The sequence below is a fragment of the Somniosus microcephalus genome, chromosome 21 (assembly GCF_052327205.1).
Source record: "Somniosus microcephalus isolate GS21.2 chromosome 21, FLI_Smic_1.0, whole genome shotgun sequence".
NCBI lineage: Eukaryota > Metazoa > Chordata > Chondrichthyes > Squaliformes > Somniosidae > Somniosus > Somniosus microcephalus.
The window spans coordinates 71,415,665-71,434,739 of NC_141007.1; the positions used below are offsets into that span (position 1 = coordinate 71,415,665).

Sequence of the window (19,075 nt, forward strand, 5' to 3'; positions counted from 1 at the left end):
AATGGCAGACCAACCTATACAATTCATTATGTTCCGCTGTCTTGTAGCCACCTGTCCATAATTTCTGCCTGCCTGACTTCCACAAGGAGAGCAATTGTACAGGATACTGGGGTTTTCAAATAGAAGGCGGAATTTTTATTTGTAACATTGCTGTGTCACTCTGCCATTCCCATAGGGAAGGTATAGAGGTTCTTGAACATCTCAAGTTCACAGGATGATCATTTGGCACATCTTAAATCATTGATCCAGAAATATCCTAAAGTCCCCCGATTGTAGCACTCAGTTATTTCTCTCATAATTCCAGGGCTTTTCGGTCTCAGTACTCTGGAAGTCGATTTCATTCATTGGTCGCTGTGTATGAAGAAGAATTTCCTGATGTCAGTCCTAAAATTACCTTTTACTAGCTTGAACCTGTGCCCCCTTCTATTCCCACAATCTAAATTCTAGAATTATTTTCTCTCTTGTATGCAATCCTGTATAGCTCGATAACACCACCTCCTTTCCATGCTGAAAAGTTCAAGGTTCTTTAGCTTCATTAATGTCAGTAGGAAATGTGATTAACATGAACCCATTGGCCAATCGAACCTTTACTTTTCAGACTTCCAAATAAAAGCAGTTTTGTAGGCTGGAAGCAGAAAGCCAGTTGCGTGAAGTATTGTTAGACATACAGGGGTAGATTTTCACCTTGCTGCCTGGACACACAACTGACCTTGAGCACCGGTTGCTTGTTATAGCAACCATCCCGATTTCCATTGATTTCACTGATCCGCAACACCAGTTTTACACCTGAGCAGCAGATTGAAAATCTACCCCACAGTTTTGGAGCTTCGAGCCAATGCAAGTGGTCAGCAACCTGGACGTGGCCTGTAGATTCCCACACATGCAGTTTTTGCCTGACAGTCTGCACAGGAGTGATTTGGATAAAAGACGCGTGATCGAAAGGGGTGCAGACCATAAATTAAATCGCCCAGGGAGGAGGTGGGACACTGTGGCACAGTACTCGAATATTGATCCCTGGACTAGGCAGCCTGGGTTTAAATTCCCTTAGCAACTGACATGATCACTCGGTCCGCTTGGGGGTGATTTTGCCAATCTCACCTCGATCATTTGGGGGAGGGTCTGTGTATCCCACCCGCCACATGCTGCCAAGTTGGTTGAAGAATGGCATTGTAGTCGCGCAAACAGTCCCAGTCAAGATGGGTGTGTATTTAATTTGGGGGTCGCAAAAGGCAACTGGGTATATTTTATATTAAAAAGAAAATGTTTCATTCATATAGTTGAGAGAACCAGTCCAGGAAATATTTCACTCTTTATTTCCCATTGTCTTTGTTATCCGACTGTTTATCCTGATGGGAAAGGGATCCATTGTTTGTGATCATCAAACTGGTTGATGTTGAAGCCTTTGTTCAAAATGTTTCTTTTTTTTTACCATGTTTCACTGTTCGCTGAAAACTGGATTTTTAAGCTGACTTAAATTTACTTACATATTAAACACTGATGTTACCAAAATATTTTTAGGTTGTTGCAATGTTGTCATTTTTTATAATGAAACTATTGCAGCTTAACCCTAATGATCTGTTTCTGTGGGTTGGTACAGGTAGACTATCCTTTATCCGAACTTCCGAAAATCGAAAACCTCTAAAAACCGAAAGTTTTTTCGTTCAGCGTAAGTCGTGCGCACAACATGACCAGAGTGGCACGCGACTTACGCTGAGCAGGGCAGAGGGTCACAGAGTTCCCTCCTGGGCAGGAGATTGCAGGCCGAGCCGGGCAGTGTGAAGGAGGTACCGGGAGAGTGAACCCAACAATACAGTGGCCTGTCGGATAGCTGCAGCGGCCCGTCCGATATTCTTTTCTCCCTCCCGACCCCCCGACAACACCCCCACCCCCCCCCCCCCCCCCCCGACCTGAACCGCGGCCCGTCCGATATTCTTTTCTTCCCCCCCACCCCCACCCCCCCCCCCCCGACCTGATTTGCGGGCCAGCTTAGTAGGAGTCAGCCGATATCCGGCTTTCCAGAGAAGCAGGAAGGGGAATGAGACACGGAACAGTCGCAAGAGGTAGCTTGAACTTTTAAAATTTATATTAAATACAAATTTCCCAGTCTTATAATAATACCTTCTGAAATCCGAAAACCGAAACTCAGCTGGTCCCAAGGCTTTCGGATAAGGGATAGTGTACCTGTAGTTCCATTTCTGGATGATGCGTGTATTTTTTTCTTGGATTGTGACTGCTGTTCTTTGTTCCTAATTAGGCGGACCCTGAGTTGCTGGCACAGAACAGGAGCCCTGAATCACAGTCCAATTTAGGCTATCCCATTTCTAGATTTCACCGAAAGGACAATCTCAGTCAAAGGCAGCTAAATTTCCATCTCGCTTCTTCACATCCACCACCTGCACCTTACCATCACCCTTCTAATCGACAATTCCCTCATCAGCCCCCGGTACCTAGGCAACCATATCCAGTACAGCAACATCAACTGCCACAGCAACACAGCCAATTGCCACAGCAACAGCCATCGCAGCTCTCTCCCGCTTTTCCGCCAGCCCCCAACCACACTTATTTTCCTACTTCCCATTCTCACCCATCTCAGCATTCCCCAAACACCGATAACGCATGTCCGGATCAGCCCCTCTCCGGTCTGGAAGGACTGAACCCACTGAGGTCAGTTCCACATTTCAACGCCCCCCATACGCGCCCATTCAATTTCATCGAAGACAATACCTCAGGACCCGGGATGGGGGAAATTTTAGGTAAGCAACATTTTGTGGGGGATATGGGTGAATCTCCAGCAAAGAGGTTCAACCTTGTAACGGCATCCAGCTTGTCTTAAAAATTCTATATACAATGCACAAACTGCTGGGTAAAATTTACATGGAGATTTGATGCAGCTTGAGGGCTTTAGTCATTTTAGGGTGTGGGTGCTTGAGCCTGGGCTCCCTCATGAATTGGCCAGTGTAGAATGTTGAGGATTGAGAAAGCTTTAAAGGACCTCCAGGCTCCAGCTAGCTTCTGCTTTGTGCACCAAACGCTCGCAATTTCCTTGCAATTCCCAAATTTGTATCATTCGACCTAAACAGCCAAAAAATAAATTTCATGGCGAGTGTCTTCCACCGACAGAGAAACAGCCATCTTACTGCTTTGGAGAAAGCAACAGCAGCTTTTCAGCACCAGATAGCTGTATCTCAGACCTACTGCATAAAATGCATAAGGGAGATACAGGTTACGAAGCAAGATGGTTTGATTTTTAATTGTAAGTGGAGGGTGGGGGGAAGCGTAAAGCAGAACTCCTGGGCTTCTTTGTAATTTCAGAGTATGATGATATGACAAAAGGCCACCAACAGCTCTCCTCTGCAGGAATCGGTAGTTTCACTCACTAAATTCAAAGTGTCCACTTTCAAACTATTTTTATTATACCACATATACCGAAAGAACTGATTTTAAAGAAAGACAGTCTTGCATTTCTATGGCGCCTTTCACTATCACCGGGCATCCCAAAGTGCTTTACAGCCAATGAAGTACATTTTGAAATGTTGTCACTGTTATAATGTAGGAAACACGGCAGCCAATTTGAGCACAGCAAGCTCCCACAAACAGCAATGTGATAATGAGCAGATCATCTGTTTTTGTTATGTTGATTGAGGGGTAAGTATTTGCCAGGACACCGGGGATAACTCCCCTGCTCCTCTTCGAAATAGTGCCAAGGGATCTTTTACATCCACCTGAGCGAGCAGACGGGGCCTCGGTTTAACATCTCATCCGAAAGATGGCACCTCTGACAGTGCAGCGCTCCCTCAGTACTGCACTGGCGTGTTGGCCTAGATTTTTGTGCTCAAGTCTCTGGAGTGGGATTTGAACCCACAACCTTCTGACTCAGAGGCGAGGATGCTACCTACTGAGTCACGGCTGACATTCGCATAACTAAGCCATTCCCACAAGTACCTTTGGAGAGGCAACGTACACATCGACTCTGAAGATGCAGGCTGCCCTCTGTTCCGTTGTAGGCACAGCCCTGCCTTAACAGACTATTCAATACAGTTTCTGCTCCCTGGGCTGAATGGACCTCGGTCCAGTGACCAGAATATAAAGTCACAATTCATCTTTTTCACATACTTGACTAAGAAATACAGCATTAGTATGTGAAAATTATCACAGGAGTTCATGCTGGGAACTAGATTTTGGAGGAGTATTCTGTGTGCCAAACAGACGTTTGGAACCTGGAGTTTTACTTTCAAATTGGAGGTTATCACACTTGTACTTTTGGATCAGAGAGAACTGTTAATCTGGCAACCGTGGATGTTTTTAACTTGAACTGTTGAAAAACCAACCCAGTCGTTGCACAGGCGTAGGGGTTCTGTGTTCATCTGTCCTGCATTAATCTATTGTTGGTGTACCCAAAATCTAGCATGGGAGTACTTTCAAAAAATACAGCACAATCGTATACATCCTGTACGTGCCTCTGTGTAACGAGAGTCTGCCGATGACTGTTTGGTGCCACGGCTTAAGAAATGCATTTTCTCCATCGGTATCTCTTTTAAAGATGAGCTGTAAAAATTGCTAACTTAAACATTCAAGCGTGCGAAATGACCTTAATTGTTCAAACACCACTCCAGAACAGTGGAGTGCTGCATTGCTGGAGGTGCCACTTTTTGGATGAGACACAAAACCAAGTCCGTTTGCTTTGGCATACTTAAAAGATCCCATGGAACTATTCGGAGACGAGCAGGGAGTTCTCCCAGTGTCCTGGCCAGGAATTCTCCCTCAACCAACACCACCAAAAACAGATGATCTCATTTTGTTTGTTGACCTTGCTGCTACACTTGCTTACTTAATAGCGACTGCACTGCAAAAAGTAATGAGTTAACATTGAAGCACCTTGGGATGTCCTGAGGACTTCATAAAGCGCTGTATAAATACTAGTTTTTCATTTATTTGGGATCTGTTTGGAAGGAATTTCTGAGCCCGACGTTGGGAGTTGAATTAAAAACTGTGAGACGATAGTTTTAGGATGTTTAATGCTGTGTTTGTATTACAGAATTGCTTGGCATAGTAATTGTTCAGTCACCAATCCAGTTGACTATTTCATTTGTAATCAGTATTTGAAAGATTTCAATAACTTCTGGTCAGTTTGATCTGAGTTTGCTTCAATCCTTGGTTTTGCTTGTAGATTCATTGCATACCAACACAGCTGAAGATCTCATGAGACAGCATTCAAGAATTCACCAGTGGAATGAGCATCCGGACTATGTCCATACAGGGAGTCCATCATATCCTCACCAACTGCAGCAGCTCGCTCACCCATCCCAGCAACAAGTCAGGTATTCACAACATGCTCTCAAAGGGCAGTGGAAGCACAGCAATAATCCTGAGGAGGAAAATGGGCCGACATATCAAAGGTAACGTCTTAGCTGCAACGTGTCAAAGCATTTAGAGGTTTGGTGCTGGGGTATAGACAACTGTTGAACCAGTTTAGAAACTTCTCCTTTAGTGTTAATGCTGAGGAAGCTGCCTGTCGAGAGGATCTCCAGGGTGAGTCCTACCATGGCCTTCGACTGAAGCATTTGTCTGGAAAGGACAGCCATGTCTAAAATTTAAAATAAAACACAAAACCAACAGCTTGTCCTAAGATAGCTGGTGGCTTGATTTGCAGCCCAAGGTTGTTTTTGCATTTCCAAAATTTAGGCACCAAAACATAGGGCGAGTTCATCTCGCCTCAGCTTCGCATTGGTTTCAGTGAGCAACGGGAACTGTGGATGGACAAAGATGTATCAAGTTCCTGCTCCTGGCCTTGGAAATGCACCAATCTGGAGGTCAGGCATATTCCACATTGGTGCATTTCCCAGGGGAGGAACTTAATATATATATATTGTACATAAAACTTTTTTATTGCTGACTTTTTCAGTTGGTTACTCAACAAGACTGCTGCTGGGCTTTATCCTGGTTTCTTTTGAAAGTATAAGTTAAGATCTAGTAGGTTTATGTGACTCCTCAGAAAAGCAGTGTCTCCTGGTTACATGGTGACTTTTGTGCATTAAGTGTGGAACACACTGAGAGAAATGTCTCGGAAAAACGGACAGCTCTGGTCTGCCTTTTCAGCAATAAAATTGTTGTTCAACAATTCTGATTGTGTTTGCGATAAGGGGTGGGAATGAGGACTGCCTACTCTGAACTGTGTTGGAGTTAATTACAGAAAAGCACCGGCACAGGTCCCTTGCTTGGCTGAGGCAGGGAAGCCAGGAGACGAGAGAAAATAACTTTTTTGAATTGTGTGTGAGCTCTAAATTGAACGCAGATCAGTTTGCCATTCCTTCTGTATGCAAAATATTTGAATCCTTGTCCCCTCTCCCTCACTCCCTCTCCCCCTCCCTCTCCCTCTCCCTCTCTCTCCCCACTCCCTCCCTCTCTCTCCCCACTCCCTCCCTCTCTCTCCCCACTCCCTCCCTCTCTCTCCCCACTCCCTCCCTCTCTCTCCCCACTCCCTCCCTCTCTCTCCCCACTCCCTCCCTCTCTCTCCCCACTCCCTCCCTCTCTCTCCCCACTCCCTCCCTCTCTCTCCCCACTCCCTCCCTCTCTCTCCCCACTCCCTCCCTCTCTCTCCCCACTCCCTCCCTCTCTCTCCCCACTCCCTCCCTCTCTCTCCCCACTCCCTCCCTCTCTCTCCCCACTCCCTCCCTCTCTCTCCCCACTCCCTCCCTCTCTCTCCCCACTCCCTCCCTCTCTCTCCCCACTCCCTCCCTCTCTCTCCCCACTCCTCCCTCTCTCTCCCCACTCCCTCCCTCTCTCTCCCCACTCCCTCCCTCTCTCTCCCCACTCCCTCCCTCTCTCTCCCCACTCCCTCCCTCTCTCTCCCCACTCCCTCCCTCTCTCTCCCCACTCCCTCCCTCTCTCTCCCCACTCCCTCCCTCTCTCTCCCCACTCCCTCCCTCTCTCTCCCCACTCCCTCCCTCTCTCTCCCCACTCCCTCCCTCTCTCTCCCCACTCCCTCCCTCTCTCTCCCCACTCCCTCCCTCTCTCTCCCCACTCCCTCCCTCTCCTCCCCACTCCCTCCCTCTCTCTCCCCACTCCCTCCCTCTCTCTCTCTCCCACTCCCTCCCTCTCTCTCTCTCCCCACTCCCTCCCTCTCTCTCTCTCCCCACTCCCTCCCTCTCTCTCTCTCTCTCTCTCTCTCCCTCTCTCTCCCTCTCTCCCTCTCTCCCTCTCTCCCTCCCTCCCTCCCCTCTCTCTCTCTCCCTCCCCCCCTCCTCTCTCTCTCTCTCCCTCCCCCCCCCTCTCTCTCTCTCTCCCTCCCCCCCCCTCTCTCTCTCTCTCCCTCCCCCCCTCTCTCTCTCTCCCCCCTCCCAGTGGTTCAGCAAGTTTTCTGGTGAGTAGCTGAGCCAGACAGTTGAGGAAGATCCCAGATATGATCCCTGTTTTGTACTGTGTTAGCTGATCTCAACCAGGGTGGCAGTAGACACGCCACAATTCACCTCTGCACCCCTGGGTTTTCACTGCTGATTACTGTGCCGCGACCCCTGCCGGACCTGCATGTGTGTGCATATCGGACAAAGATTGTAAGAAATTAAATTGATACTTGACAATTAATGTTGCATTTTTACAACTAAAATCATTTAAAAACATTCACCAGCAGCAGTTAAAGATTGACAGTAAAAGAAATAGATAACAAGGTGATAATTTGTATTCTTTTCCTTCAGATTCCCAGGTTTGTTACGAGAGATGCCGCCTTCAGATCAGACTGAAAATAAAGAACTTAACGAGATGCCCCTGCAGTCCCGTTTGTTGCAATACAGACAGATTCAGACCAGAAATCCCCCTGTACATCTTCCTGCAGCTAACGCAAATCACAGCAGCCAGTATCCCAATTTGAATGACAGTAATCCTTCCCTTGAACCCATCAACAACTCTGGCTTTCAGCAGCTGCCTCAGCAACCCATGTATAATCCCGCATACCCAATACCTTCAGGACACACGCCACCACCTTCTTCAAAGTACTTGCAGCCCGAGGGCTCATGGACGCTTCCCGGCATGCAACAGAACCACCTGCTGGGGCAAGGTATGCCATACGGCGTTTCACAGTTGCCTCACAGAGCAGAGCCACATCCCATAATGTCTCTACAGCACCAACAAAACAGTAGAGAGGACTCATTTCACCCAATCTCTTCTCGGACAGTATCTGTTTCTTCGCTTCACAGCATAGAAAAGGTAAGGATCCTTTTGCAATGGCATCTAATCTGATCTTCATTGATACGAGCATTTGCCTTTCCCACAGTTGTAAGTCTGCAGTAGAGCATCATTCATTCATTCATGTCCTCGTGACTGATCCTTCTCCAGTATTCTAAAGTTTAATTGTACTGCCTCGTGATGATTTTCACAAGCCGGTTATAAAGTATTGTCGCCTTCTCATAGAACCTCATGTTGATCATCATTAGAATATAGGAATTGTATTTGAGAGTTGTGTCTATTTTACATTCCTGTCATCTCTAGCTTATGTGCCTGTGTAAGATAAGGCACCTCGCTCTTATATTCACAGCAGCTCAACCTTCAGTGGTAATTGAGCCTTTCCAAGCGTTTCATGTGCATTTCTAATCATACCTGTGGATAATCAAATATTCTGGTCATCTCATGATCATACCTGTGGATAATCAAATATTCTGGTCATCTCATGACTGTCCTTTCAGACTCTGTTTAGGATGTCGTGGCGTGATTAAGGATGCCCTCCCTGCATTGGTGGCAGCTGCAATTGACATTGATCTGCCATTTTCATACAACTGAGTCGCAGCTGTTTTTCTATCTTCCACAGCCAGCATTTTCTCAAATATTTTTTTTTAAATGGCAATAGCTTGTTTGTCTGTGTACCCAACTGAGGTTATGTCAGAGTATTGGAAAACTGGATTGCCTGCACGTGTACGCTTAAAGGAAAAGCTGGGAGAGTATCTCCCATCTTTCTGTCATGAGAAGAAAACAAAGCAGAATGTCATTTTAGAAGATATTTAATTCTTTCGTAGTCTGAAAGCCAAAGCAGCAGTGGTAATTTTCCTATCTTGGCCAGCTTCAGCCTGAAGCACGGGTTCCCTTTGAAATCCCTGGAGTTAGTCCAGGATGCGCACAGGCTGCCCACAGCGTTCATCGCCAGAGTGGAGACGTGAGCTGGTGGTTCTCCATTAAAAATGCTCTCTCCTAATAGATGAGACATTGTAGCATTTTACTTTCCTGAAAGCAGCATTGTGCAACAGAAATTGCCGACTAGACACAGGTGTTGCTATGGAAACAACATTTTAGCCAAATGCACTCATTTTTGTAGAAAACGCCTTGCACCCAATACAGGTAAATGTACTTCCTGTGTGCATGTTCACTGAACAATCAGCTACCACCATTCAATAACCAAGGGAGTAAAGCACTCTCAATTAGCAAAAAACACTTGCACATTTACCATTTTACCAACAAACAGACAAGAAGGTTAAAGTACACATTCATATGCAATATGAGTATTGCAAGCAAATGCCCAATGACGGTCGGTGTCTATTATTTATTCATTTTATTTACTACAGGAAACTTTTTTTTATCCGGCACCGGCGTGGTGCCGGTTTATCAAAAAGTCCGGATTACAGAGAGGTATAGTAAAAGGTACGAGAGCCCAGTACACAGCAACAAATCCAGGCGTCCCTGTTGCTTAGTAACAGGTGCAGGAACCCCGGTTACACGGCCACAGATCCAGGAACGGCCACTAATATGAAGTAAAACTTACCTGAACCTACTCCTGAATTTTGCCGATTAACAGATGTCCGGTTATTTAGGTGCCGGTAAATCGAGAGTTTCCTGTAATCAGAAATGCAATTATCCACATTTGGATTCCAAATTAGCTGTATGTGGCTAGTGGGCAAAGTGAGATGATGGAGTACTTTTTACAGAATTTAGTTTTTCTCTCCACCCCTTTTCCTTCTCCTTTTAATAAATCTTTTGGTACTTGAATGGAGTAAGTTAGAGGTTTAGTGACTTAAACTGGGAGGTCAATATTTCAACCATTGAAACCAATGTGTATTGACCCTGCAATATCATTCAGATCAGCTAATTTGTAATAATAGGGCTATTTTGATCCTTTAAATATGTTCTTTTGCATATGAAAACTCCCTTTAATGAGTGCAAACATAAAAACTAGTGAGTGTACTGCAGAGTTGTCAGTTTCTTCAGGCCGTGCAGGTTGGACAAAGTCCTGAGGAGGGGGTGGGGAGTTGCACACTGCCATCTTGGTCAGCCTGTGTGACGTTTGTTGTCCCACTTCGGCTGTCTGAATTTACCGAAGCCCTTTGAGCAAACAATTTAAAGAAATGTCGAGCGCAGTATTTGGGGGGAGAGATCATGCGAGACCGGTGTGGATATGATCCGTCGTCACTTTGTTTAACCTGCAGAATGTTGACATTGCACAGCAGCGCAAAGTGTTAGATGCTCTTTACCACGTGCATCCTGAGAAGAACAAAGCTGCTTTACTGCAAGCATTACATCAGAATCATTCATTTGTCTGTTCTTTATTTATTTACTTTAGTGAGTCCGAAATGTCTGTGGATAGTTGAAGTAACACTTGAGTTTCCCAGTCACTTAAACAAAAGCAAAATACAGTGGAAATCTGAGTTTAAAAACAGAAAATGCTGGAAACACTCAGCAGGCTCTGATGAAAGGTCCTTAACCTGACACACTAATTCTGTTACTCTCTCCACAGATGCTGCCTGACCTTGATGTTTCCAGCATTTCTGTTTTTTCCAGTCACTTTGGCTAATAAACTGCCCATGTAGATTATGCAAAGTAATGGTTTATTCTTCAGAGACAGTAACTTTTAGTCTCGTTGAGCTGGAAGAAAGAGTGAATTTCAATCCCTGATATTTTACTGCAGCCTTGGTGGGGTTAGGAGCTGCCTATGTGTCACAGTGGAATTTCTGTGGAGCCAACTGAAGTCTCTGAGTCAGAAGGTTGTGGGTTTGAGTCCCTCTTTAGACACTTAGGCACAAAATCTAGGCTGACACTGCAGTGCAGTACTGAGGGAGTGCTGCACTGTCTTTCGGATGAGACGTTAAACTGAGGCCCCGTCTGCTCTTTCGGGTGGACGTAAAAGATCCCATGGCACTATTTCGAAGAGGAGCAGGGGAGTTATTCCCAATATCTTGATCAATATTTTTCCCTGAGCCAACCAACATCACTAAAAACAAATGGGATTATCTGATCATTTTCACATTGTTGTTTGTGGGAGCTTGCTGTGCACAAATTGGCTGCTGCGCTTCCTACATTACAACAGTGACTACACTTGGAAAGAGTACTTCATTGGCTGTAAAGCACCTTGGAACATCCTGAGGACGGGAAAGGCACTAAAGAAATGCAAGTTCTGTCGTCTTTCTAGATTTTAAAAAACATTCCCAAGAGCTTGTGAATGTAAACCAGGGCCACATAGACATTTCTCAGCATGATCCACCTCTAGTCTAATTTGATTTTTTTTTTCCCCACCCTTTTAGTTTTCTTCTCTCTATAAAGGACTGAACCTTACTGAAATATAGTTCCTTGAGTGTTGACCCTCCTATGGTTTTATTCCAGGTAGTCATTCTTCATATTTGAGTCTAGATGGTGAATGTTAGAAAGCTAATCGGCCATGGCGGTATCCTAGCCAAGCCAAGCCTGAGCCCTCACCTGACAGTCACACACATGCAGTTTTTAGCAGTAGTCACTGGGAAGTGATCAGGAACCTTAGCAGTGTTTCTTTTTTCCTTCCCTCTTAACCCGGGGCGCTGGGAACATGGACTGTGGTTCAACTGCAGGACAATCCTTGTCTTATAGCTCAGTTCCACACTGGCAGAGCTTTTACCAGCAATCAGCAGAGGACCTCTCTTCACCTCAACCCCAGTAATGAAGAGGGGATGCAGGTGATTTAATCGCTAGCCTCTGTCAGTTTTAGAATTGGCCACTTATGCGGGTCGCACCACCCTACAAATCTTAGATTTCCATGTGGGCAAGAGCTTCTACTCCACTCTATCCTCATTCTTCCTTCCCCCCCTTCCCCCAACAGTCTGGCTGACACTGGGATTACCCCGTGAGTCGCCGGGCTCTTCCCAGTAGAGTACTCCTGTCTCTTTTTGATTTGGGAGTCACAAAAACTGTGTCTGAGAGAGTGACAATAAAGAGACATAATTGCAGACAGCCTCTGCTTGCCTCACAATTCTTCACAAGTAAAAGAGTAGTGTCACCCTTACTTTGTTGGAGAATTCTGTGGGATTTGCAGGTGGAGTGTTCTAATCCCGTCATTTTTTAATCTGAATCGCCCATTGCAGTGCTAACAGTGCATGGTCAATACTGCTGCCAAAAATACCTTTCCTGATTGAAACACTTTCATTTCTGTGTGCACTCTGGCAGAAACCCAGTCAGCAGGTGGCTGGCACATTGAGGGATCCGGCAGCATTGAGAACTGTAATACAATGATCCAACAGTTGTACTTCGGCTTTCATTTTTAGATGAGTTGTGCCAGCGCTGATGTTTCATTGTGGAGCTCAGTGATTTGCACAAAAGCCGATCAATTATTCAAGAATGGTGCCCTGATTTCAACTTTGGATTGAAAGCTAAGAATTTATAATGCATCTGTTGAGGTAACGGTTGGACTTGGTGTATCTGTCTTGGAGTATTCATTGATTTTTGGTGTGCTTGGATTTTGTTGCAAAGGCTGGTTCTGTGGGAAGAAAAATTCAGATGCAGGGAATTGCACTGCAGAAATCCATCTTATTCTTATTCATGCTGTTTTTACCATCAATGCAATTGCTTTTTAATCCTTACTTTCATGTACTCCCAAGGAGTGTACACTTAAATTCTGAATATTCTTTCCTTTACTGTTTAACGATGAAACAAGTCTAACAATTGGAGAACAAGAAGCAATCTGCTGTTAAAGGGCAAGAGATTCTTTTGATGGCCATGGAAAAAAAAGAACGAACTTGCAGGGTGACCAAACGGACTCGGGCAGCAACAGATCCATTGGTCTTGCTTCCCTACTGAGTCAAGTAACGAAATCGATTTATCAGGAGTAAACTTGAGGATTAGCTATACAATGATGACCTAGTGAACTGAAGTCAGCTTGAATTCAGAAGTCTGACCAGCCTCCTCAACTTTGAGAAAGTGCCAATCGATATGGACTCTGGCAAACCCTATGACATGGTGTAACTGGACTTCCAAAAAGCTTTTGAAAAAGGTCAATGCAAAACTCAAACCTGTGGGGTTGCAGTGTAAACACTGGGAATGGATAAGAAATAGACTCACGGGTAGAAAACAAGTACTCGTTAGAGAAGTTATATCGGGTGGGGAAGGAGGTACTGAGCGGAGTACCGTTGGGCTCACAACTATTTCTAATTTGCTTCAATAACTTGGATTCAGAAACTCAATGTAAAGTGGCCTGATTTGCAGTTGATACCAAACTTGGCGGGGTAGTAGAATTGAAGACGGCAGCTCAGAAATCACAGAATGAGATGGATAAAATATTGAAGTGGGCAGAGCGATGGCAGAAAGACAATTACTGCAGGCAGGCAATGTTCCGGGCAGGCCGCTCACCAGAGCGGCAGCAGCTGGTGAGCGGCCTGCCCGGGACCTCGTGATTGGTGCGCGGCCGCGAACCTTAGGGGCAACGTTCCAGACAAGAATAAAGTAGGAAGAAAGAATAAGCAACATGTGTATCTGATGAATGGTGTTGAAATAAATACGGATGAAGCTGAAAGAGACCGAGGAATCTTGTACTTGACACACAGCATGTCCAACCAGTGCAGAACAGCAATCGAGGCCAGTGGATTGTTGAACTACATCGCCAAAATGGTGGAATAGAGAAAGGAGTGACCAAATTGTTTACTGCTCTGCTCAGCCTGTACCTTGGAGAGACATTCAAGCTCCAGAGTCTGTGCAGAAATGGGCCAGGAGACAGATCCCTAGTGCCCAAGGTCTGACTCATAAGGAAAGACTGATAAATCGTGGGGTTTTCAACCTGGGAAGGGGTCATCTGAGAGGTGATCTTATCGAGGTATAGAAGATAGTCATGGGAATCGAGATAAATCTGAAATACTGCTTTCAATTAAATTGCAAGATTAGGACAAGGGCACAAGTAAAAGGTAAATTTAGGATTGTTATCAGGAAATTTTTATTACACAACGTGTGAAATAGACTTCTAAAAAGAGTGGTGGAGGAGAAAACCCTGGAATTAAGAAACATTTGGCTTCTGAAACTGGGGGGATGTTGGGATCTTTCTGGATGAATGAATTAAGATGGGCCAAATGGCCTCCCTCATTTGTAACGCTCTTGTAATATAGCGTCTTTCACATCCTCGGCTAAGGCCTCATTTGAAAGTGCAGCACTCCCTCCATACAGGTTGTGTGCTCAAATCATATTTGGGGTTTGAACACACGACTTTGACTCTGAGCCAAGCTGGCACTAAAGAAAGAAAGAGGGTAAAACTAGTTGTTAAAAAATACCCAAAGCCCAGTGTCATCATTAGTTATATTTTTGGTTGTCTGTCTTCAGACATTGGTGGTCAGCACCTTGTAAATGGATTACTGGCATGCTGAGCACTTCCTGTGTATCGGGTCCAGCACTCAGCCAGTCATACTTTTCAAAGGAATTTTAACTTCCGTTAGTTTCTGCTTTACCCATTACATTTTCAGTGCCTCCTCTTCAATCAAAAAATAAGTTTTAATTAAATAAAACTCATCTGTGATTGCAACGATGGTTTTTGTGTTTTTAAAATCACCAGGTCACACAATAAATTTAAACGAAGAAGGCCCTCAGCCCATTTGATCTCATCCTTCCAGAATACCCACCCTATTGTCTTCCCCAGTACAACATTTAGCTGCCTCTTAAGAGCCCAGCGTCCTGGCATCAACCACCCTTCCTGGCAACTTGTTCCAGCTGTTGATCACCTTCAGTCGAAGGAAATAGCAACCAGCACCTGGACTAGACTTCCCTTCACAATCCTGAGCTCACTTGTGCTGATGCTTTGGCATAACTGGAAGTGAAAGAGACAGAGGAGACTCCAAGGTAGTAGTAGTAAGAGACTTGACACTTACGAGAGTGGTTAGCCAGGGCAAAGAAATGGTTGTCAGTGCCCGACTGTCGAGCACTTGTTCTTGGCCACAAGATATGCCCCATGAATAGTGTTGCCAGCAACTTGACTAAAAGCGTGTTCTGTTTCTATGCTTCCTTTTATCGTGCATTCTGCGATGATCCACATAAATGTTATAATGAACCTTCCCTTCTATAAAGTGCTTTCTCCCATCATTGTCGTGTGTACGAGAAGTTGAGCCAGTGCTGCTTCGTTCTGAAGAACTGGCTGGAGTCGCAAAGGCACCCTCAGTGTGAAGAGCAATTCCAGTGCAGTATAAGTAATGGTGATTTTGTCCATTTGCAAGCACGTGACAGGGACTGACTGAGTTGCAAGCGAGTCGAATAGGCGGATTTGCACACCAACATATTGTACGGGAAAACAAACTGCCTCAGAACAGCGAAGGATTTTCTGAGGTAGCTGTGTTTTAATCTTGTGATCCATAGGACAGTGCTTTTCATTTGCAGATCGTTTCTTCATCAGCTTTGTAGGTCTCAAAAAAAAACAAAAAAAAAATATCCCTGAGCAATAATTAGCACGAATGGTTTGGAAATTTGAAAAGTGGCCCCAATGTAAATTGTTGTGCCCCTGAATAGTGTTATTGAACTGAAGTGACACTGCATTGCTGTTTCTTGTACGGAACTGAAAATAGTGATTGGCAATTGATACTGGATCAAAATGAATGGCGATTGATTGGATTGAATTGGAATTTAGGAAAAACATATGTTTGAGGCAAGTCATTAAACCTCCTCCAAACCCAATACCCAGAGTTGGAACTGAGGCAAACAGACCAGGCGAGTTAATGGATCTCAGCCAAGCCCGCAGAAATGGCATCAGCACTGCTGGGCCTGGGGGCGGATGGCGGGTAACAAATCAAGTTATAATTCCTGCTCCTGATTGTTCTCCATTGTTACCCTGCTGTAAATATGTGGGTGTCGGAGGAGCCTGGCTTGGCTCTATGGTCAACGAGGCTGTTGACACTCACTGTCAAAAATGGCCACTTGGTACTAGAGGCTCCCAACTCCTGAAGGCTCTATCCCAAAGAAAAGGCTACACTTTCAGGGGAGGAAAGGGAGCAGGAAATATGGCAATAGATTTTCAACTTGCCATTTGGCTGTGAAACTGGCATCATGGATCAGCCACTCCATTGTAGAATCCGCCTCATTTCAATTCCCATTCCGTTTACTTTCTATAACAGGCAAAGGATCCGCAATAATATAATTGCAAAATACTGCGGATGCTGGAAATCTGAAATAACAACAGAAAATGCTGGAAATACTCAGCAGGCCAGGCAGCATCCGCGGAGAGAGAAGCAGAGTTGACGTTTCAGGTCTGGGACCCTTCATCAGAACTGGAAAAAGCTGGAGATGTAACAGATTAAGCAGGTGCCGAGACAGGGTGGGTGGGTGGGTGGGGGGGGGCGGTTAGGAGGGGAGGAAGAAATAGAAAGAACATCTTGTACTTTTGTAAGAGGCGGGAAAGATAAAATGTTGCAAATGGGAATGGCAAAAATCATACTGCATGAAAAATGGGGGCAGGGATAATTATCTGAAATTGTTGAACTCAATGTTGAGTCCGGCAGGCTGCAAAGTGCCCAATTGAAAGATGAGGTGCTGTTCCTCGAGCTTACGTTGAGCTTCATTGGAACAATGCAATAGCCCGAGGACAGAGAGATCAGAGTGGGAGTGAAACATAGAAACATAGAAGATAGGAGCAGGAGTAGGCCATTCGGCCCTTCGAGCCTGCTCCGCCATTCAATGTGATCATGGCTGATTATCCAAATTCAGTACCCTGTCCCTGCCTTTTCCCCATATCCCTTGATCCCTTCAGCCTCAAGAAACATATCCAACTCTTTCTTGAATATATTTAATGAACTGGCCTCCACCGCCCTCTGTGGCAGAGAATTCCACAGGTTCACCACTCTCTGGGTGAAGAAATTCCTCCTCATTTCAGTCCTAAATGGCTTACCCCTTATCCTTAGACTATGACCCCTGGTTCTGGACTCCCCGGCCATCAGAAACATCCTTCCTGCATCTAGTCTGTCCAGACCTGACAGAATTTTATAGGTTTCGATGAGATCCCCTCTCAATCTTCTAAACTCCAGTGAGTATAAGCCCAATCGACACAATCTCTCCTCGTACGTCATTCCTGCCATCCCAGGTATCAGCCTGGTGAATCTTCGCTGCACTCCCTCCATGGCAAGAACGTCCTTCCTCAGGTAAGGTGACCAAAACTGCACACAATATTCAAGGTGCGGTCTCACCAAGGCCCTGTACAACTGCAGCAAGACATCCTTGTTCCTGTACTCGAACCCTCTTGCTACGAAGGCCAACATACCATTTGCCTTCTTAACCGCCTGCTGCACCTGCATGCTTACCTTCAGCGACTGGTGCACAAGGACACCCAGGTCTCTCTGCACTTCCCCTTCTCCCAATCTATTGCCATTCAAATAATAATCTGTCTTCCTGTTTTTGCCACCAAAGTGGATAACCTCACATTTATCCACACTATAGTGAATTTGCCATGTTTCTGCCCAATCACCCAACCTGTCCAAATCGTACTGGAGTTTCACGACATCCTCCTCGCAGCTTACCCTCCCGCCCAGCTTTGTGTCGTCTGCAAATTTGGAGATATTACATCCAATTCCCTCGTCCAGATCATTAATATATATTGTGAACAGCTGGGGTCCTCGGACCGATCCTTGCAGTACCCCACTAGTCACTGCCTGCCACTCGGAAAACGACCCGTTTATTCCAACTCTTTGCTTTCTATCCGCCAACCAGTTCTCTATCCAAGTCAATACCTTGCCCCCAATCCCATGTGCCTTAATTTTGCACGCTAATCTCATGTGTGGGACCTTATCGCAAGCCTTCTGAAAGTCCAAATACACCACATCCACTGGTTCTCCCTTATCTATTTTACCAGTTACATCCTCAAAAAATTCCAGTGGATTAGTCAAGCATGATTTACCTTTTGTAAATCCATGTTGACTTTGTCCGATCCTGTCACTGCTTTCCAAGTGCTCTGCTATTACATCTTTTATAATAGCGGTGAGTTAAAGTGACAGGCGACCGGAAGCTCAGGGTCACCCGTACGGACTGAATGGAGGTGTTCTGCAAAGCGGTCGCCCAATCTGCGTTTGGTCTCCCCAATGTAGAGGAGACCGCATCGTGAGCAGCGAATACAGTATATTAAATTGCAACACCAGTTTTACACCTGGGCTGGTTGAAAATCTTCCCTGTGTTGTTTTAAATCCGGCAGATAGGTTTAAATGGGCTCAGTACTAAGTGCACGATTGTAAGTCATGTTATTGCAGATTCATTTTGAACTACCCGTCCTACGGCTATCAGACCGCCAAGTAGAAAATATCTGTGGCAGCTTCTTCCTTACTGGGAGAATGTTGGAAAGGCTTGTCCCCGTTACACAAGTGCGAGCTGTGAGAACTGCGTGTATTTCGCACTCAGGCATGTGCAAAGAAAACACGGAGCAATAATCTCATGTGACTGAGCAGCATCGTCTCTGCAAGCAGTATGCAGCTGTCGAGTGTTAAGGCTCAGTTATATGATTTTATTGTACATAATATAAGAAGTAGGAGCAGGAGTAGGCCATATGGCCCCTCGGGCCTGCTCCACCATTCAGTAGGATCATGGCTGATCCGAACCTAGACTCACGTCCACTTCCCTGCCCGCTCCCCGTAACCCCTAATTCCCTTCGTGCACTATATCAGTTGTACAGTGCGGACCAAATCTTAAGGTGCCACTTTTCTTCTTTTCCCACTGCCATCAATATCTATGGTCACTTGATTCTGTTTCCTGGGCTTAAATAATTTTTTATAACCTATACTGAGCTGCTTAACCTTAAAGTAATCTCATTAAAGCACATCAGGTGCTTTGACACTAAGTTTAATGAGCTATTTGACTTCCCAGTGCATTGCACATGGGAATTGAGACCAAGTGTTTTGAGCTGGGTTTAGAG

At 45.3% G+C, this 19,075-nt stretch overlaps 1 protein-coding gene across 3 annotated transcripts in view; it reads left to right on the forward strand.

Annotated features, from left to right (window-relative positions):
• Positions 1 to 19,075, forward strand: part of helz (helicase with zinc finger) — a 273,401-nt gene that overhangs the window by 228,629 nt on the left and 25,697 nt on the right. For all 3 annotated transcript variants that reach the window (XM_085963917.1, XM_085963918.1, XM_085963919.1), the window contains exons 27-29: positions 2,255 to 2,753; positions 5,168 to 5,396; positions 7,692 to 8,199. In XM_085963917.1, coding sequence (XP_085820043.1) covers positions 2,255 to 2,753; positions 5,168 to 5,396; positions 7,692 to 8,199 — 1,236 coding nt within the window. The remainder of the gene's footprint in view (positions 1 to 2,254; positions 2,754 to 5,167; positions 5,397 to 7,691; positions 8,200 to 19,075) is intronic.